This window comes from Mycteria americana, chromosome 3, assembly GCF_035582795.1.
Source record: "Mycteria americana isolate JAX WOST 10 ecotype Jacksonville Zoo and Gardens chromosome 3, USCA_MyAme_1.0, whole genome shotgun sequence".
NCBI classification, from domain to species: domain Eukaryota; kingdom Metazoa; phylum Chordata; class Aves; order Ciconiiformes; family Ciconiidae; genus Mycteria; species Mycteria americana.
The window spans coordinates 11,662,194-11,683,549 of record NC_134367.1 but is presented as its reverse complement, the minus strand read 5'-3'; the positions used below and the strand labels follow the sequence as shown (position 1 = coordinate 11,683,549).

The following is a 21,356-nucleotide window of genomic DNA, read 5'->3' as shown; positions in this document are numbered from 1 at the left end:
CTGACTTTTTATAGGATCAGATTCATAGCACTTCAGCTCAAAATGTCTAGAACAGAAAAGTCAACTTATATGCCATAATATCCACATGAAGTTTAGCTCTGTTGTCTCCCGTCCATCCCATCCAGTCAACCATCTCCTCAGATGCCAGCCCAATGGGCAGGGAAGCAGAGGCACGTGGGTTTGGTCTTATACTTTTGAGGTTCTGTCCTCCTCTAACGGGTCTAACAAAAGCAAAGAAAACCCCAGGACAGTTGCCTGAGGGTGCTTTGCTCCTAGTGCACCCAGTTAAGTGGACTCTAGTACACGTACTGATACAAGCCATGGCAGTACCCCTGCCTGGGCAGCTTAAGTAACCACATAATTTTTTTGACTTGGCTTTTCATAAGCAGTTCAACTTGTGAACTTGCTAGAAATGAACATGATGCAATTCTGGCTTGTGCTGCTTCCTAAGTGCACAGCTGCATCTAGCACTAGATTGAGTTTCTGTCTAGCTTTGATACATAGCCTCGCTGCAGCTCGTGAGGTTTTAACTTCTCCTGTCTCAGCCTCCTAGTTACCAAACTGCCTGAGGGCTTCTTTGACACCAAATCTGAAATTCAAGGCAGGTTCAGCTAGAAGGTGCCTCATGCAACCATTCAGACAAGCCGAAGTCTAATCATCTAATCACCACTTCTGCAAAATGCGGACAAAAGACCAAATGCTCTGCAAAGCGGGATTTGATATGGACCAAGTGGTACTTTTTCTTCTTCTCAGGTGTATGTGCACTGTTTAGCGGCAGCGTGCTCTCCTACCAACATACTGCCTGGCAGCCCCTGCAGAGGACAGTGCAGCTCAAGCAGGGAGAGGAAGGGTAGGTGTTCAGGAGAAAAAAAGCCATTTCAAAGCACTCCTGACCTGATGTTTTTAAGGGATTTAGAACCTCTGGTTTTGGCATCTGAAATGCCTCAAACATGGACTGTGTAACATTACCTTTAGTTCATGCTTTAATACATTAGCACTTAACATGCAGCATGTATGTGTCCTTCAAAAACTACACAAATACACTGTCTATCATTCTCAGCCTTTCCAGGTCACTGTTCAGCCAATATCCAGGGCTACGTACTCGCTGGACCAGTCTGGACTGTTGGTCCAAGATGATGCATGTAAACTGAATTTGGTAAGAACACCAGGCCCTGCGTACTCACCTAGAGAGGTCACCATGCTTTGTGGCACAAGCGATGGGTAGCCTGTCCTTCAAGACCTTAGAACTGTAAGTTCTGGGACAAGAACTAGGGAACAGGCAGGGTTTGCAGTCTCCTGGTCTAATCTTGAGCCTGTGAGAGAGGGAAGAAGGAGAGCTACCTGCCAAGCCAAACACAGGTGGCATGGCTCTGGAGAAGATGCCAGCAGTAGAGCAGGGCATGTTGGAGTTGGGCTGTAGCAGGCAGTTTTGGAACCAGCTATTATTTCAACAGGTTTTCAACTGGACTGCCCCCAGTCTGAAAGAAAATGGATCCAAAATTTTAGAAACAAACACTAAGGCACAAATCACTGCCATATTCCAAATTCTTTTGAAGGGTCCAAATCCTCCAAACTGTTAGGGTTTACCCCATAGCTTCGTCTGCCTTTGGAGAACCAGAGCGATTAATCTGTGTGCTCCAGTCTCACTCCTCACTTCACTGTGTGTGTGTCTCCAACAGCACCTGAAGGCTCTGCTGTGCTGGCTGCTTTCTAAACAGTGCAACTAGACACAGGAGCTACCTCTTTCAGTGACCACCAGAACTGTCTTGCCTGAAGTGACAAGACCAGACAGTGGGACTCAGGACAGCACCACCACACTGGAAACTGCTAGGGTCTGCTAACAGGATTAGTAAATGTGGTAACCTGTTGCCTCTCTGAAGTGGCTACAAAAGAAAACTTACCAGAAAATAACCCAAGGCTGCAAAATAACATTTTTTGTTTCTTCCAGCTGTTGAAATATGGACTTGCAGATCACTAAAATCATTTCAGCCCTGATTACGGCTGCTTCTCGTAACATTTCATAAAGTGACTGCCAATCCTCCCATGTGAATGTAAAGTGCAAATCTGAAAAGTCAAATAAAAATACATACAAAGTAATGTAAGTGTAGAACATCTCCTTGCTAATGTGCAACAGCAACCATCTGGTGTACCAACGTTGGCTTCAAAGAGCCAGCCATCTCCTACTTAAGGCCTCTTCCGCACACAACACAACAGCCTACTGTTTTTTCCCATTAATGCAGATTTTTTTCTATAACATTGCATCGACCTGAGTGTCTTGGAAACCTGTTAGTTCCTCACTTTCCTCTCATCTGCTCCTGTATGGAAAAGGCTAACTCTACAAAATGGGAGAAGACGGATGCTCTAACATGAGTAAAAAGGACAACTTACCTGGTATTTTGTTTTCTGTGCCCACAGAAAACTTTTTAAAATTATTTTTCTAGAGATCAAGGACAAACCAGACACATGGCCACCTGTAATCACTCTCAGGACATGCCTACACTGTAAGTGAAGGTGTGCCTGCAGCACGAGTAGGTGTTCAACAGCAGTGAAGAGGGGGCAATTGCACTGATGCCAACGCAGGCTACCAGTGCACATGTGTGCAGTCTCCAGTGGGTTTGCACAGCTCGTACAGCCTCTGTCTTCACATGCTGTCCGGTTACACACGCTTAGTGCATAGATGTGGCACGCTTCCCAAAAGCTGCAGTCATGCCTGCGATGATTGCTGAATAAATGTAGTCTCAAAAAGCTGTATCTACTGAAGGGCTGAGTTTTGTAAAAAGGAATTGGAGGGTACTGGGATCCCAAGACCCCCTTCAGCAGCAGCCTGGGAGATGCCTTCCTCTCTGCTGTATGAGCAGTGCACTCTACTGTCCGGAGCTAACACTGCAGAGTCAAGCAAGCTTACTGCTCCCACACATTTTCCAAGAGAGCACATTCCCCATTTTTAATGGGAACAGTAACAAACTCATCAGTTTAGGTTAACTTTCTGTTAATCTAAAAAGCAGTCCTTTTGAAATTTGTAAGCTGGGATGAAGGTTAAATAACGATGACTAAATGCTAGCTCTTCTTTTCCCAGTGCTCACGGGACACCATCTAGTTCCACGCAGATGAGCATCAGGTCTGGTGTTGCGTCACTAAGGTCTTGCAGAGTAGATTCAGGTAAACTTGTCTGAAGCAAGTGGGATATCCCAGATCTTTCCCTTTTGCCCCGGAAAGCCAGGAAGGGCTCCAGCAGCATTCCATACCCGTCCACCCACCACCCGGCAGATGGGGGGACCTTCCAGATATGTTGGTAGGGAAAGGGAGAAGGTGAGACAGACCTGCATTCCCATTTCAACAGGCGTTTCAGGTTCCCACATTCTCACAGACAAGCCAGAGAAATTCCACATCCTTGGTTTCCTCCTCCTACCTTGGTTGCTGTTCATGGCAGATGATGTTTTTTACACTGAATCACACAAGCGTGTTAGGGTTAGGCAGTCATTGTTCAGCTTTGAGGGTGTCTTTCCCAAGCTATGAGTCAGCCATGCTATTGCATGGTGTATTGCTCTGCATCTAGGTTCGCCTGGGATTACTCCCTCCTCTCAGGTGTTGCAGCTGGAACTTCAGCACCTAACTCATGTCCTAGATTGCAGTTTTCAGGCCTATGGGCTTAAACTCTTTCTTGGATTAGGCTTTCAGGAACCTTTCTGGTCATACCACTGTAGTTGAACAAGCCTTCATTATTCAGCCAATGTGGAGAAAAGGAATTAGGAAGGCACAAGAGATATGTTAAATCTGCAGATACAGGCACACAGGAGTCCCCAATACAATCCTGGAAAGCACTGAACTTTGGATCAGCCTTTTCCATAGTAATAGGAGCTAGGTTGAAACCTACTGTTGTGATGTCTGTGACAGGGTTGGACTAGCTGTTCCTTGCTGGGAGATGAGGATATCCTTCAGGTCCATTTCACATGCTTATTGTACAACACAAAGACATGAATGATGAAAAAGCTGATCGTCATGGGCTGTAGGAAGTGATGCTGTGGACTGCATCCAGTCCCTCCCTCCTCTTGGACTAAAGAGATCCTACAAGGAAAATCTTGGAAACAGTTAATCTTCGGAAACAGACTGGAGTTCAACTCAAATGATCACAACATGCTACTAGGTGGGCCTCCGCCTCGACCAGATCTCACAGCATACTTTTTTCATAAAAAAGCAACCAGCCCTTCCATCACGCAAGAAAGCCACAGGCTGAGGTTGAATCTGTTCTACTGATCCAGCCTCTGCCTCTATTAAAAGGATTAGGCAGACCGACAATAATCTGCTAACACAAAAGAATATAGAATATTATCCTTCTACTAGCTATCTTCAGTTTTGAACATTGTTTTTGCCTCTTTCTGAACCCTTCCCTTTCTGATAGTCAGGGGAGAGCACGACCTGCACAGCTGAGCTTGACTGATAGAAAGGTGTTCATTCCCCACAAAATTTGAGTAGCACACCTTTCACTACTAACCTACTTTTTACCAAGGTTACCTACTAAACGGGACAGTGCATAGTGCAGTCCTCAGTTGTAACAGCCAAAGATTTTCAGGTTTTTAATGCTGACTTACCTCTGTTGTCCACTCGGAGGGAAAGCACGTGGAAGAGGAACACATTCTGGCCACTTGACGACCTAGCCCTTTCCCCTCAACGTGCCGCAGCTTTCCCTTCGGAATGGCTCTCCTTGTTCCCCACGCCGCATCTCACACTAAACATATATGAAACACTTCTCATACTGCTCTGTGCCCTGCTAACCTGGGATTTTGTCATCTTTTCCTACCTTTCTGCAAAAGCAAGGGAAAGGCCTTGCAACACTGCAAGTAGTGTGACAACTCCTTGTCCCGTGTTTCAGTAAAAGGACAAATAGGGTACCAGGGAAAAGCATAGGGTGATGATGTTATTCTTTGCCTTGTTCTCTGAGCAAGTAAGATCTTAGAGACTGTTGTTTCAGATACTGGAGAAAAACAAAAAAACCACATTCTGTAATGTATTGCGGAAATCACGTATTTTTTGTAAGTTTAGAGGTAAATCACCAGGTGAGAACACTGTTACTCATTGCCAAATTAATCCCAGCTATGGGGAGCAAACTAAATGGAGGGGCTGCCAGTGAAGGCTGTGTGAAGGAAAGAGTCAACGGGCTTTTGGAGAGTAGGTTTATAGGTAGGAAACCTTGGGAAAGCGGCTGCGAATTATTCACGTCTCAAACATTTCTGGCCAGAGTAAAGAGACAGTCAATGTAGATTAGCAGCAACCACCTGTTGGACTTACTGGCACAGCGCCATGACTTTGACTAGCAAGGGCGATGGAGCGGGCAGACCCAGACGCTCTACAGAGGTTTATAATTTTCAAGCAGAGACAACCCCTAAAGCCCGGTGAAGGTGTAAAGCCACAGTACCTCTATATTGCAAAGCATCCAAAGCACACAACCCCTGCTGCTTTTACAAGCTGAGAGGTTGTCTGAATTTCATGTGGAAACACTACGTAAAAAGAATTTTACCACTCTCCATTAGACTTTTAATTCTTAAAGGATTACGAACAGGAAAACTTGTAGGACAAGGGGAGTTACTAAACACATCCTCCTCTTCAAGGGTTTTTTTTTTATATTGCTAATGGTGGTTTATACCCTTTCAACAGGCCTGAGTGATAGAACACCACACAATACTATTTCATAATTTCAGACTGAAAACCCCAATGAGTCTTGTGTTGTAAAGCCAGAGAATTAAGTGACTCATGCATGCACGTGAAAGGGGAAAATGTGTGTGAGAACCTTACCGGCCAAAATTACCTTGAAAGAATTCCAAATTATGCTGAAATGCAGCATGACAGTTTATCTTTTTACAGGAGAGAGAAGGAAATACTGTGGAGAATCTGCAATAAAATTGCTCCTAGTCCAGTGAAATATTTCTGTGCCAACAATGAATGCATTAAAAGTAATTGAGCAACATTCACAAAACAACACAAGCTGGGAAGTAGGAAGGATATTATTACTAGCATCTTTGTTTTCTAAAATACTTATTTGCTGTTAATCTTTTGATTTTTATCTTTAGCCTGTCATTTAAACAGCATTCTGTGCAGAACCACATCTGTGACCTCTCCTCTCAAAGTAAAATTTCATAGGTCGTATTCACCTGTTCATACTGTCTTTTTAATTTTCTTGGCATGGTTAAGCCAGGAACAGGCTTAGTTCTAGCTCACCTTCTCACCATCAGCCAAGAGTTGGTATGATTTCTCAATTTTTGAGACTGAGGTGGCATGAAATGTGCCAAGTCCTTACATTATCAATGTTGTTCTCGAGACAGAGCACTAAGATATAAAAATGGAAGCAAAGCATGTACTCAGTATATCCAGAAAAGTCAAAAATTAAACTTTTGAAAAGAATGGTCGTTGTTATGACATCACAGCCTGCTTTCCAAACTGTAAATGGTTACATCCTGCTATCATGCATCATATTTATGTAACTTGAAAATTGCTGCTGTCAAGCATCATGAAGCAGAAGAGGTAAACGAAGCATTTTCTCAGCCCTGTGCTCCACATTTGCTCACTGCAGCTGTTGCGGAGTTTCATCCCAAAGCTGAAAGCAATCTCAGTAAGGTTGCTGGGGAAGATGTTCAGACGCTCAAGTCTGTTCTCATAGAATCACAGAATCATATAGGTTGGAAAAGACCTTTAAGATCATTGAGTCTAACCGTAAACCTAACACTACCAAGACCACCACTATACCATGTCCCTAAGCACCTCATCCAAACGTCCTTTAAATACCTCCAGGGATGGCGACTCAACCACTTCCCTGGGCAGCCTGTTCCAATGCTTGAGAACCCTTTCAGTTAAGAAAAATTTCCTAATATCCAGTCTAAACCTCCCCTGGTGCAACTTGAGGCCATTTCCTCTTGTCCTATCACTTGTTACCTGGGAGAAGAGACCAACCCCCACCTCTCTACAACCTCCTTTCAGGTAGTTGTAGAGAGTGATAAGGTCTCCCCTCAGCCTCCTTTTCTCCAGGCTAAACAACCCCAGTTCCCTCAGCCGCTCCTCATCAGACTTCTGCTCCAGACCCTTCACCAGCTTCGTTGCCCTTCTCTGGACACGCTCCAGCACCTCAATGTCTCTCTTGTAGTGGGGGGCCCAAAACTGAACACAGTAGTCGAGGTGCAGCCTCACCAGTGCTGAGTACAGGGGCACGATCACTTCCCTAGTCCTGCTGGCCACGCTATTTTTGATACAAGCCAAGATGCCATTGGCTTTCTTGGCCACCTGGGCACACTGCTGGCTCATATTCAGGCGCCTGTCAACCAACACCCCCAGGTCCTTTTCTGCCAGGCAGCTTTCCAGACACTCTTCCCCAAGCCTGTAGCGTTGCATGACTTACCCCAAAGGGTCCCACCACCCTCAGTGAGGCCTGCACTTGTGCAGGCTCCAGGATCATCCACGGAGAAACTCACCGTTAAGAAGCAGAACTGTCATTAGCATAGTTTATTAAAAAAAACAAAAAGTCCTAATGCTCATGTGGGCAATCAAAGAGTATTTCTTTTATTAGAACTTGTACTGCTATGAACATGCAAGGGTGTTTCTTATTGATGATTTATAGATTTCAGCAATGCTCCCTCCTATCGTGAGAAATGAAGCTGCCTGGGTATTCACAGCCAGTTCAATCAGATTTCATGTTCTATTTTTCAAGCAGTTGACCTTTCCAATAAAAAGGAGAAAGCCACAGTTCCTCCCGTGAATAGCCCAACTACATTCTCTACCATAAGCTCTTCACAGACAGCCATGAGATAAAAAGTAGATGTTCATTTTTATTCATTCAATTATTAATCGGTCCAATACTTTTACAAAGGAATTACAAAAAACAGGTATGCTCTGTTCCTACCTATTTACATAGTGTAGAACTACCTCTAGGAGTGAATGAATTTATGATGAATTAAATGCTTCTACCACATTCCTCCTGCAAGGTACAGCTGGTGTTACCTAAAAAGATGTCGCTGATTTTAAGTGTTTCTTAAAACAGAAACAATCTGAAGTGAAAAAAAGATCAGTTACCACAGCATCTCAAGGACACCACCTTATAATTAACAATTGCACTTTTAGCTTAAATCAAATTTAAACGTGGACAAACACTGTCATTATTAAATCACTGTACTTCTCACAAGCTCCAATCTTAAGTATTTAAATGTTTTATATAGATTGATTTTTCTACCCCATGAAAGACTGTTTAAAATTATCTGTGAAACAGTTTTAATAAGAGAACTAGACTTCATTTGCTGTTACTAAGCTTCCAACATCTTTATGAAGTACTTCTGTACAAAATCTAACGTGGTGCTTTTCCTCAACACTAACAATATCCAAAACCAGTTTATTTTGCAATCATAATCCAGTTTTAACTTATTTACCCAAGAATGAGGTTTCTTCAGTAGGTCGTAACAGATGTAAATGATCTTGTGTTTCATCCATCAGTGACAAAAATCACATGTTTAGCAAAACATTTTCGTACCACTGGCTGCATTTTCAATAATCCCGCTTTTGTTTTTCTTCTTTATCAAGAATAGCCTGTTTTAGACTCAATGCAGCATCTTCAAACTGGGGGTTTAACTCTAATACTTTCCTGAAATCTTTCATGGCCTCATCAAAGCATCCTGTCCCAAAAAAAAGAAAGAAAGAAAGAAAGAATTATGCCTCTGTAACTGCTTGAACTCACAAACCACAGACTAGGAAGAACGACTCCTAATACTTTCACTAACAAAAAGTAGCAGCTCTACTTACTGGACCCACTACATTTGGATTCTCCAGAGGCCCAAGTGGGAGTCAAAGGTCTTCAGAGCAAGAACCCGAGCACCTATTTTTGAACCTAAGATGGGCTTAAGGCTCCATTCAACCAGCTTATTCCAAGAGGAGCTAAAAGGCCCATGCTCAGGCAACTAACTAATAGCCAGGCTGCCTTAAAGCTGGAACACAGGTATACCACCTCCCAGCTAATGCCCTTGGTCAGGCTGCATTCTCTAGTGCTCTCTCTAGTCCCTCAACTTCTGGGTCTTCACTTTGCAATGGCCAAGCCCCTACTAAAGGAACAGGGGTGTCATTTTCTTATGGCATAGTCAAAACTTGGGCAGCAAAGTCCCCAGAAATGGCCGATAGCCCACTGCAAGCTGAGGAGGCTGCGCCCACTATAGCTGCACCTGCTTAAGAGATGCTTTATCTTGGGTGTAATGGCAATGTTTGGAATTGGCTGGTTTTACCCCTAATGCAAAATTTTCCCAAACTGAAACTGCAACTTTCCCCCTATTTTTCCCTGAATGGCATCATTTCAAAGGACACAGCAGCACATCTGCAAACAGGGATACCTAGCTGCATACACAGGGCAGACTCATAGCTGAAACTTTCTGTGAGTACTTGAGAAAAACGTGTCTCCATCTGCACCATTTATTTCTGGTGTGACGTCTTTCCCCCGCCGGTGCCAGGCAGGTCCCTCCGTCTGTAAAACGGAGGGGATTACTCTGCAGCTTCGGGCGCGCACCCTGGGGTAAAACAGCGCTGTGAATCTGCCCTGGGAGAGCTCCCTGCCCTCCCCTTGCGCTGGGGGGCGGCAGCCCAGGCGGGAGGTGCCGGGCAGCCGGTGAGGGTGAAGGACCGCCGCTCGGCTCGCAGGGCACATGCTCGGGTCGCCCTGCCCTGCCCTGGGTCACCCCGGCGAACGGCCCCGGGCCAGGCGGCGCTGCCGTGACCGACGGCGCGGCGCGGGCCCCACGGCCTGGCCCGCGCTGAGGGGCGGCGAGGCGCGGCGCGGCCCGTACCCAGCCGGTAGAGCACCAGGCCCCGGTTGTAGTAGGGCACCTCGAAGCCGGGCTGGCACTCGATGGCGGCCGTGTAGTCCTCCATGGCGGCGGCGAACTCCACCCGAAAGTACTTGATCTGGCCCCGGTTGTTGAGGGCCGTGGCGAGGTCGCGGCCGGCGCTGCGCGGAGACACAGGGAGAGCGGCCGTTACAGCAGGACCCGCGCCTCCCCCGCTCCCCCCGCCCAGGCACGTACCCGCCGGGGCCGGGCCCCGCGCACCGGGCGATGAAGCGGCTGTAGAGCTCCTCCGCCGCCGACAGCCGCCGCGCCGCCAACTGCGCCTGCGCCGCCGCCAGCAGCTCGGCCGCTCCGCCCGGCGCCTCCCGCTCCATGGCGGCGGCTCCGCCGCGCCGCGGGGAGGCGGTGGAATGACGTCACGTGGGGCGGGCGCGTCCTTACGTCACGGGTACGGCAGCGGCCGGAACGGGATGGGAGCGCCTGGGGGAGCCGTGAAGGGAACGGACAAAGGGCTCTGCCTGGAGCCGGCCCCCCCGCGGGTCTTGCTGGTGGGGCGGGGAGTGAGGTAACTGGCGCAGCCCGGAATGACGTAACTGGCAGAGGCCTGTAATACACCTTTTTACGAAGAAGAAAGAAGCTCAAACACCAGGACAGAAAAAAATATTTAGTAATACTGAATGTTTTCCATACAAAACGGGGTTTCTTCTTAACTGGCCTCAGTTTAGGCGAGAGGCATGACGTGCTCTGAGCGACGGTGCAGGAGAGGCCTCGTGCTCTCCTCTCGGGCATCCTAATGCACAACGCGAACGTCGAGGCTCTGGCTGCTGCCGGGTTGCCGAGGCTCATAGCGTGGAGCAAGGACCTGCAGCACGTCCAGAGCTGAGGCTCAAATCCAGCAATAAAATGGAACAGCGCAGTCCTAAGTAAAACAGCGTTCCTTAAACCGTCGTGTAGAACAAGGATGATGGTTCAACTCTTGAAATCTGTTCCACAGATGTCAGCTGCTCTCTTCAAGCTACTTAAAGTAGCTCATTACCAGATTGCAGTTTGAAGGTTGATAGAGGTTTCCTTAACTGGTCGAAGACATCACCAACGGTCAAGAAGCCAGATGCGGACTAATGGCACTGATTGCTAAATGCTTGCAAGCCCTTTATTGCTATGATGGGTTTAAATACACTTGGCAAAAGAAGATAGCACAGATGTATGCCTAAACTGGTACCATTGCTCAAGTAAAACAGTAGTAGAAAAATGTATACAGTCATAATACCACAACTACTGTGGCATTATTTCAACTCAATTAATTCCTTCAAACAGTTGTGAATTTTGAGGAAACCCAATAATTTCCTATGGAATTACGAAAACAAAAAAATGGAGCTTGCTCAGAGTAAAGTGTATTAAGATGAACCTACATTCAATTCGCACAGTTTTGAAACTAGGCTCAATTTACAATTAGAAAAGAATGCTTTTACCTTAAACCTTTGTAAAAAATGCAACAAAAAAAAAATTGAGTCCAACCCAGTCGTTTCTTCACATAAATGGAATCAGTAAAGGTTTCTCTTGCGGGTTTTCTGGGGATTTTTTTAAATGTTTCTGTAATAGTGGCACTATCTGTTACAATACAGTACCTGAGTTGTATTTTAAAATATAGTACATCGATAACATTTTAGAGAGTATTTTTAGGAGACATAACAGATAGGAGGATAAACAGTCCTTTATCCTCTGCTATGCTGTACTGTGGCACAGAGGACAGAAGTTATAATTGCTTGCTTCTTTGGCTTTCATGCAATGCTTACATATGCTGCACATCCAGAATCGATACTCCAGGATAGGGTCTCCTGTTGCAACACATACAGGAAGTTTCCCATCTCCACTATTTAAAAAAAAAAAAAAAGAAAAGGAGTAAATAAAGCTGAAAGAATAAAAACATGGTTTTAAAATAGCAGCGAAGACTTGTTTTGTAGAAATTTGCAAAAGTGCATAAATACCTAATTGTGTGCCTACAGCTAGTTACAAAACTTGTCATGCTCATCTGTAAAACACTGCTTCTCTATTCAGATGTGTGCCACTTTTTGATTACAATTTATTAACTCACGTAACACTTCACTGTTAACATAGCCAAGTAGGTAAATCTTCACACAACAGAATGCACACCCCCAGAACCATATAGTCAACAAATCAGGACCAGCAGATCCAAAAGATTAAGTGAAAAGAAGCAGTGAAGGCCATATAAAGGCAAGGTCCAATTAGACACCTGCACTACTATTACTCTGAAGAGTCAACATGAAAGCCACTAGTGAGATTCAGTACATCTGCACAGTAAAATCAAACAAAGACAGGTTAAGATCCTATGAAGAAGAAAATTGATTCACAATCAATTTCCATACTCACAAATTCCATGCTGTTAGCAGGAAACATATGTCAAAGACACCATTGTGGGTACCGCCACTCCAAGGATGTACCCCTTAAGCGTGCCCTTCATATTCTAATTCTTTCACTTGACATATTCATCTTCTCACACCATGTAGATTTAGGTAATTGACAAAACACTGGAGACTTATTGGTTAATAATAGTCAAATATTCACTTGTTGACATTTGCATCACACCACAATGGTGATGCAAACAGTAACGTTACTACTTTAATGGCATGTGACACCTAATCAAAGGTCCTAAAACTCCTGTGCTCTGTCCCACATGCATTAAAATTAAGGTGAAGTTAAATCTTTATGCCCAGTTCCTCAAATACAGTCAGTGTCTATTCTCCCAAATAAGTGGTGTATTACCCTTTCTGCAAACTGGCTAACACCGGCATCATTCTTGCCCAATATTTGGTTTAAGCAGCAAAGCACCTAATTAACTTGGTCGCACAAAACCTGCTAAAAGCCAAAATACAGACAATAGCAGAAAAAAATGCTAGTATTATTACAGTATCATATAAATATAAACCCACCTCTCAAGAACGTCATCCAGATCAGATTTTTTGTTATACTTCGGACAATGTCTCGTGAATATCTCTAGAGCAAGGTCTTCATACTGTTGCCTCTGCTCTGGCCTAAGAGTTTCCAAGGATTCTAGTTTAACAAAGGCTTTTGAACAAATATCAAATGCTCTGTTTGCACATGCGCAGAGTGCCAAAAGGGAATAGATTTCAACTGCAGGGATAATGTCTTCATAATCTCGCAAATGAAGAGCTAAGAAATGAAAAAAAAAAAAAATCCAAGGAAGTTATTACATGTCTTCTGAGAAGTGCAATCATCTGTATGAAATATTTGCTACTAGTAGACAGTATTAATCTTACAAATTGGACACCATGAACCAAAGTCTTTTCATTGACATGACTGAAGCATGCATGGTTCAACACTTTTTAAAAATAAATAAAAATAAGGGGATTTGACTGGGAAATAAAAGTGTCTTTCTGAGACACTTTTTTTTTTTTTTTTAAACATGTTAGAAGTATTTGAGATGGACCTTCATTACTTGGACAAAGTATAGGGCACTATTTGCTTCTCTAACTCCCACAAATTTTTTATGAAGCTCTACAGGGAGGTCTGATGTGAATTCAGGCATGGCTTATGATTTAAAAAAAAGAAACAAAACAGTTGAGAACATCTACAGAGATTTTCTAATTTACCAGGTCATATTTGGTAAGTTAGATTTGCATTGTCTCCAAGAAAATACTTTCCAGGTAGCTTGACTGCAGCCATATTCAATTCATTACATGGTTTTGTTTTAAATTCTAGCAAGAATAGAAAAATGTGCCAACTATAAATTAAATTATGTGCTGTGCAGGTTTGTAAAATTAGAACAGTTTCTTTACAGGGTTAAAAATGAAGTTCTACCTGTTTTAAGTGCTGCTTCTACAGAACCTTTATAGAGCTGTCTTTGTGCAAGTATGAAAAAATGGTAAGCCTCAGCTCCTCGCCAAGCATTGTCTGCAAAGCGATTAGTTGAAGAAAGAACATCTTCTTCTAGCAAACCAGCCAAAGCTGAAGCAGTCTGAAAACAAAGCAGTATCACAAGTAATTTTTATACGAAACAGATACAGCAGGAAATGGGGATATTTGAAAAGAACTTTTCTGTACTTGGTGATTACACCACTGTCTGTGTTAACTAGGGAAAATATAAATACATCGACCTAAAGTGAACATTGTTAGGTATTTTATACAGTGCATAGGCAGAACATATGGTGCAGATTTTCAAAGATAAATATCATATACATGTGTACAAATATATTCTGTGCACATCTGTAGACTGGTTCATACTTTGGATTAATATTGCATTTCAACACCAGATCTCTTAAAACTTTGTTTAAACTATTTCATTTGTGCATATGAAGATGAAAGTGTGAGCAGAAAAAAAAATCTTCCATTTCCTTACCCCATATCTGGAGCCATCTCCCTGCTAAATTATAGCCAACATAGCTTAATCTAATCACATCGCTCTTTGGAATTGATACTTACTCCTAAATGACAGGAAAGTGAGAGTCTCGCAGGAAAGAAAAATCTGGAGTTTCTTAGTATGATTTTCATTGTTATAGTGAAAACATTAAGAAAAACACATTAAACTTAGGAAAAAAAATCTATTAATAGATATTATTTAAATGTTTTAAAATAATACATTAAACTATGTTTTCATGGAAGACTTGCTTTAAGGAAAACTTTGTTCTCAGCAGGAAAAAGCATTCTTGAAAAAGCATAATAGCCTCACATGACTATAGCTTTACACTTACTCTGACTAGGTAGCACATATCAGAATTCAGAAAGAAAAAGAAAAAAAAAAGACACTCTACCTCTGAACTTTTTCCTTTAATTTTTCCCCTTTGTGCATTTTGCATTTGTTCATGGCACTGTTCTATAAGTAAGGCTGATAATACATAAAGCTTTTTAACTCGCAAAGGCTTTGTCCTTTTCTTTGCCTCTTCATCTGCAATCTTAAAAAACAAAACCAAGGAATTTAATGTAGATTTAAAAAAAAAAAAAAATTAGAAGAGTCACTTCATTCTCTTGGACAATTGTGTGCTTGTACAAACCTAGGAAATCATGCCAAAAAATGATTCTGCATTTGAATGTGATAATTTAGACTGCAAACAGAACTATAAATGAAAACGTCAAAGTGAAGAATGCACGTTTTTCTACATTTATTTAGCTAACAAGTATATAAAGCCAGATTCTCAGTAAGGATAAATCAGTGTAACTATGTATAAGTCTATTGACTTAATATAAAAATAAACTAAAAAATAGCGATTTTTAAACACTGAAGTTTAAGAAATACATAGCTTTCAATAAGGTCTGGTGGTTTTCCCAGAAAAGAAGAATGGCTTTTGAAAGTAACATATACATATATTTTTTTTTTTTACTACAAATATTTGCTGTAAAAATTACATATCACTTTTACAGACTTTATAAGCTATGTACAGAAATCTCTGCAGCCAACCCAAATCTAAGCAACATCTTTATCTTAAAAGCACACCACAGCAGTTTCTAATTGAAGGTACCAATTGAAGAAATACCAAAATTTAACTCCTAGTTAATGACGTTGCTGTTTTTAAAAATAAAGAAGATAAAACTAATCCACACAGCATATAAAATAATGTGGACATTGCACCCAGGCCGGTCTGCTATACTCCTTTACTAGGCAATGCAGGGCAACAGGACCTTTTCTGAGGTGCAGTTCACCTCATTCTGAAGTAAAAGTCTCAAAATAAATCTGATGGCTTGTGTCCTGAAAGTCTCCTCTCCACTGGCTATCCAGGAGGACATCCAGGGTAACTATTTCAGATAGAGATACCTGAATTTAGGAGTTGGATTCATCTTTGCAGTATCCTGTATAATGACATCTGCTTATTGCATGGACATTGTTAACACTAAAATAACCCCAAGAAAATAAAAGTAGCATGGAAATAATAACAGCTAGCCCAAAAACCCAGTTATTTGATATAAAAATAAAACCTGCAATACCTTGAACATGAGCTTAGCAGCTTCAAAGAAATAATTGGCTTTACGATAGAGTTCTATAGCATCAAGGATTTTATTCTTTTCCAGTAAATGACTTGCATATCTGGCTAGCAAGGATCCAATCTCTTTCATGTTATGATTTTTAGCCAGTTCCACAGCTTTATTCCACTAGAAATGAAAGCAGACAATTACCAACCTCATTTTTTCAAATACATTCTCAGAACGAGATGGTTGTCCACGAATAGTCTGCAACATTTGTGTGCAATACTTCATCACCATTTAGAACCAGGCTACTATAAAATTAAAGTAAAAAAGCAAGAGAATACAAATGCTAGCATCATTGCCAATAGTGATACAGCAGGCCTGTGAAACAAATGCTGGACCTCTGTCCAAAACCACATACAAAGCAGTTGCTTCTGCTCTGGTAAAAGCTTTGCAAAATCACTTCATTGCTGCTCATAGCTGGACACGTGGATTTCAACGCTTCTGATATTACTAAAACCCAGACTCTCAAAAGCATGTCTAAAAGAGGACTTCAGCCCATAAGCTTAAGGCACAAACAGTAACACTTTACTTATCCTTCTATACGCCTCATTTTGTCTGTGAATTTTCCTGGTCTTCAACAGTTTGGCTACTGTGTTTACCCCAGATCAAAAGTTTGGCAGGACTGACAAACTTAGCTGAATCTCATACCTAATAGCCCTTCAGATCCATAAACTAGGAAGTTGTTCACATAAAGACAGCACTAGCCAGTCCTGCCATTCCTATACATTAAGTTCCTCATAGCCATCCTCAATTTCTCTCTTACTTGTGTTGACACAAATGTTTGCACAGGGAGGTCACACTGGGGAACAGCTCTAGCTGTAGACATACAGATAATTTTTCAGATCAGGTCTTTTCCAGCTACATCCTAATGCAGCCGCGAATACATTTGCATCTGTACAAGAAAGGAGGGGGATATGGAAAATGAGCAGCCAGAAGCTCTCCAGTCTTCCTCCCATTCCATCAGGAGGCAGCACAGCCTGGCTCTACAAAGGCCACAAACGTGTGTGTGCTGAGCATGCTTACCACACATACACACACAGAAGTAGCACTGCTGCATATAGCTTTGTCCCTCTAATGGTCTAATGCTAATTTCAGATAACTGGCTTAAGCACTTTACTATGAATTTTCCAGAAATCATGATGAATCATCAGGCACTTAACAAGGACTTGTATTTAACTGCGCATTAGGATAGAAATCTCACTGTTAAATTGGTATCAGTAAAGGAGATCATCTACTGCTGTTTTACCTGGTTGAGATGTACACAGGTATCTACCGCATCCTTTGGTCGATTACATTTCAGAAAGGCTGACACAGCTTGTTCACACATCCCCACTCTTACAAACATATAAGCTATATCCTGCAAAAAGCATCAGCACCGTGTTAAATTCATTTCCAGATTTTTAGTACATTGCATAGCAACTGCAATACTATTATATTCTTGTTTAATTTAATTCCAAGAAGTTGGGGGTTCCAAGAAGAAGGGGGTTGTTTGCTTCATGGATTCTGTGAAGACAACACATGCTGTTGTAAATCTTTAGAACAGTGTGCTACTTTCACACACTGCTTAAATTAAAAAAAAAAAAAAAAGCTATTTAAAACATTTTCTTTCAAATCAAATCTTACCAGAAGGACTGTGTTCTTACTATTTAGAGTATTTCACGAAACTTCGCTATTAGAAAGAGGTTAAAAAGAACATGCTATGTCTTGTTTACTCAAACAACTGAAAACGGCATTAAATGAGCATGTTTTGCATTTTTAAAGCATTTTGGATTAATCACAGAATCACAGAATCGTATAGGTTGGAAAAGACCTTTAAGATCATCGCGTCCAACCGTAAACCTAACACTACCAAGACCACCACTAAACCATGTCCCTAAGCACCTCATCCAAACGTCCTTTAAATACCTCCAGGGATGGCGACTCAACCACTTCCCTGGGCAGCCTGTTCCAATGCTTGATAACCCTTTAGGTGAAGAAGTTTTTCCTCATATCCAATCTAAACCTCCCCTGGCTCAACTTGAGGCCATTTCCTCTTGTCCTATCACTTGTTACCTGGGAGAAGAGACCAACCCCCACCTCTCTACAACCTCCTTTCAGGTAGTTGTAGAGAGCGATAAGGTCTCCCCTCAGCCTCTGCTTCTCCAGGCTAAACAATCCCAGCTCCCTCAGCCACTCCTCATAAGACTTCTGCTCCAGAATCATATCATTTTAGATTAGGTATTATTTAGTAGGTCATTTCAGGCTATACGACCTACTTTCCCTCCTTTCAGCAGAGTATCTTCAATTTTCATAGTACATAAGCATTCCCACCAGAGCTATCATGTAAGTTAAATCAGGGACAGCAACCAGGAAGAATTCAGGGCAAAAAAACCCCAGTGTAGACTAGACAACAAAATGAAAGCTGAAGTAAGTGTCCAGCCATGAGGAGTGACTTCTCAGTGAAGCACAGCTATTTTAGAGAGAAATGCCACAGTTTGGGGAGGTAAGCAGTGAATTATGATTTAGCCACGTGGCCATAAAATGTGATGAATAATTAGGTCTTTCTGGGGAACCTGGACAATAAGGGAAAGGAAGAATGACAGAGTATGAAAACAACAGTAATACTGGAGATCGATACCAAAGTAATACCATTATGCTTGAGTGAGGAGGTCTCATACTGCATTCTTTCTATCTTTCTTTCTTAACCCTCCCACAATGGGAAATTTTAAATAAATAGTTGAGCATAAAATAATGAAAAATAAAGGTGTGTTTTGCTTACAGGGAGCAATTTATTATTCTCCGGAAGTGAGTTAGCTAGATTCTCCAGTCCTTGGTAGTCTTCTAGCATGTAGTAACATTCAGCTAAACGTTCCTGGTTTCGTCCTTGTACGTAATACTGTACAGCATTTAACCTAATAAGAAAAAAAGTGTGGTGGCTTCTGATCTATAAACACAAATGAAGCTTCTCATGGGGTAAGCCTTTTGCATTTGTAAATTTACAATGACATTATTTTAAACAGGTAGCTTTGCTTGAGAGAGCTTTTGTAGCTAGAATTTCACTGTTTTTCTAAAATGCACTAGAAGTTTTCATTTTCAGAGATCATTATATTGAAGTAGTAGCAAGACTGATTCTCTGACTAGCATAAGGCTAGGAAGTCAAGGAATATTAAAACTGTATTCCCACATCTGCACAGATCAGGGCTGAAAAAGGACAACTTACAACTAACCTTTCAGAAAAGGGCTTTACTGTTCTGCCTCCATATTCTAAAACACAAGCACTAAGATCTCCAAGACTGTTCTCCAAAGTTACCTAAAGCATCTGAAAATCAGCTTTCAAAATCTAATCACAAGTTTTCAACTGGTTTGGGACCCAAGTTCTTTATGATAACATAGTTTGGGTAATTGCAATATATAGTGGAGCTGTGGAACTCTAGGAGACAGAGTGTTCTGGATGCTAAAAGTTTACAGGGGCTTAGAAGGCAACAAGAAAAGTTCATGAAATAAAATTTCTCTGCAAGTTATTAACTAGAAAGACGTCACTTCTGGCTCAGTAAGTACCTGACTGCAAAATGTGTTCTGGAGAAATACCATTACATGCGTGCACTGTTCTTAAAATCTTCCTTGGGTGCCCAGTTTAGGCAATAGCTAGAGACAGATCCAGGTCAGAGAGAGCTATGGATGTTTTCAAATATTTGTGGGTTTAAGCAGTCTAGAAAGTTTGAGGTTAGTTTTGAAATTCACTGATGTTTAATAATTCTCTCCTACTTTTTTTTTTTTAACTGATTTTTTTTTTCTTTAATACTTTCTACATCCAGCCTAATAAAACTGTAGAGGTATTTCTGCCCCGCCGCCCCCCACCACCCTTGAAGCAAACAGACTTCTGGCAAAACTGAGATTTTTATCACCTTAATTCTTTGGATAGTTATCAGCATCTCTCTGTTTAAAGGTACATCCACAAAGGTCTGAGCTAAATCTCATCATTCCAAAATTGTCCCATGTATTGCATCCTGACTTTCCTGATGTCTGTCCCTCCTCATAAATTAAGTCTTGTCATCAGTTTTATAATTTCCTTTGTAATTTCCTTCTTACTAGTTCCTCTACAGAGCATACCATTTCTGACGGTCTGCAAAATAATCTCCAATAGCATTGTGTGCTTGTTCAAGGAGGGCATCATCTGAATCACCTGAGCCAGTTTTCAGTAGCTGCAATACTCGAAACCAATCTCCCAGTTTTATCCGTAGTCCAATGGCAAGATCTCTAATATAAACAGAAAATAGCAGGAAAAAGCCAAAGACAATAAAATAGCTAATAAAAATCTTGAGAAAAGCATCCAAAAGTATTTTCATGTTCATAACCTACATCGCAGGTATCACAATGATCCCAGATAGCTTGTTTACAATTTAAACAGTATTCCATAAAAGCAAATACTCAGAGAGCTCACAGGTTGTATCATATGTATGCGCTTTCCTATTAGCCATACTCCTGTGTGAGGAGTTAAATGAGCAGCTGGCGAGATAGTTGGGCTGATGCTACATCAGGTTTCCTCTCATTCTGTATACCATTCTTTATCTTTCACTGCTGACCACTACAATAGATGGCAGCACCTGCAAAAGGCTAAAAGCAGAAGCGAGATGAGGGGAAAAGCCAAGGAGCAAGGAATAGGAATAATGGAGGCTAAAGCTGAGATGTAATAAAATGGATTTCAGAGACTTCTCTTTTAGATTCAAGATTACTTTGGATGAAGGAGAAAGGACTCAGAAATAGTCTTTCCTTTTTATTATTCATGCATACATATGACCCACCGTGTGTCTGCCTGGCATGTTTTTTCCGCCGTGTAGAATAATTCTGCATTACTTCATGTAGAAGTAATTCTGCAGGTGCATAGAAAACAAACGGGAGAGATATATACACTTATTTTAAAAATGCTCTAAACTTACAAGTGAGTTAAGGAAGGCAATAGCAAGTCAGTACAGTCAGCTAAATAAGAGCATCTATCTAAAAATTTTTAAATTGTATTTGAAAAATGGATTTATTTCAGCCTGATTTATGGTAGGTCCTTATCAAGATTTTTCTAGCGGTGAGGAGACACATAAAGTCAATACAGAATTCCCATATTCTTGTAGCTGGAGAATAAGATGCTCTACTGTTGAAGAAACCAGTAAAAAAAAGTAAGTCTTTGACTTCTGCAATCCTATAATGGCCAAATTTCTCTTTAGCCATGTGGAAAGGAATATTCCATATCTAAAAATCAGTGTTGCAGTGCAACTGAAGTGCTTATGAGGCAGTTCACCTCTCCAAGCCAGCATACTTCCATGGGCTAATTAATTATGTGCAAGAAGGTTTTCCATTACCAGGCTCTAATGTGCATCTCTCCCCAGTTCCTGCCTCCCCCCACCACCCCACTCCTTACTGGGGAAGAGGAAAGTTTCTCATTCTTACAGCATGAAATAAGAAATACTTTTTCTCCATCATTCCCAACTTTTAAGCTTTGATTAATGGAGCCATGAACAAAGATTTCACATGTACGTAAGTGATTCATGCTTCTCCATCTTTGACCACCACCTATAGGCTACATTG

General features: G+C 41.8%; 2 protein-coding genes across 3 annotated transcripts in view; both read right to left on the bottom strand.

Annotated features, from left to right (window-relative positions):
- Positions 1–8,389: 8,389 nt before the first annotated feature.
- TTC32 (tetratricopeptide repeat domain 32) lies at positions 8,390–10,637 on the bottom strand. 2 transcript variants are annotated; one of them, XM_075497873.1, is made up of 3 exons: positions 10,041–10,637; positions 9,804–9,964; positions 8,390–8,648 (listed from the first exon to the last, which is right to left on the bottom strand). In XM_075497873.1, exons 1-3 carry the CDS (start codon positions 10,175–10,177, stop codon positions 8,521–8,523), a joined length of 426 nt encoding a protein of 141 aa, XP_075353988.1. In that variant the 5' UTR covers positions 10,178–10,637; the 3' UTR covers positions 8,390–8,520. The 2 variants fall into 2 exon arrangements, with proteins under 2 accessions (XP_075353988.1, XP_075353987.1); XM_075497872.1 differs by having other exon boundaries at positions 9,844–10,637.
- A 10-nt stretch (positions 10,638–10,647) lies between these two features.
- Positions 10,648–21,356, bottom strand: part of WDR35 (WD repeat domain 35) — a 48,577-nt gene continuing 37,868 nt past the window's right edge. Inside the window, exons 20-27 of the mRNA XM_075497870.1 lie at positions 19,890–20,036; positions 18,559–18,691; positions 17,047–17,157; positions 15,759–15,923; positions 14,591–14,731; positions 13,641–13,797; positions 12,752–12,992; positions 10,648–11,673 (exon numbers count right to left, since the gene is read on the bottom strand). Coding sequence (XP_075353985.1) covers positions 11,526–11,673; positions 12,752–12,992; positions 13,641–13,797; positions 14,591–14,731; positions 15,759–15,923; positions 17,047–17,157; positions 18,559–18,691; positions 19,890–20,036 — 1,243 coding nt within the window. The 3' untranslated portion in view covers positions 10,648–11,525. The remainder of the gene's footprint in view (positions 11,674–12,751; positions 12,993–13,640; positions 13,798–14,590; positions 14,732–15,758; positions 15,924–17,046; positions 17,158–18,558; positions 18,692–19,889; positions 20,037–21,356) is intronic.

Bases quoted from the DNA above. Each gene is read 5' to 3' on its own strand.
- TTC32 (XM_075497872.1), bottom strand. From the start codon at position 10,177: ATGGAGCGGGAGGCGCCGGGCGGAGCGGCCGAGCTGCTGGCGGCGGCG. The intron at 8,649-9,843 runs GTGCCCTACTAC...TTTTTGGGACAG, and splicing joins AGTGCCAGCCCGGCTTCGAG to GATGCTTTGATGAGGCCATG.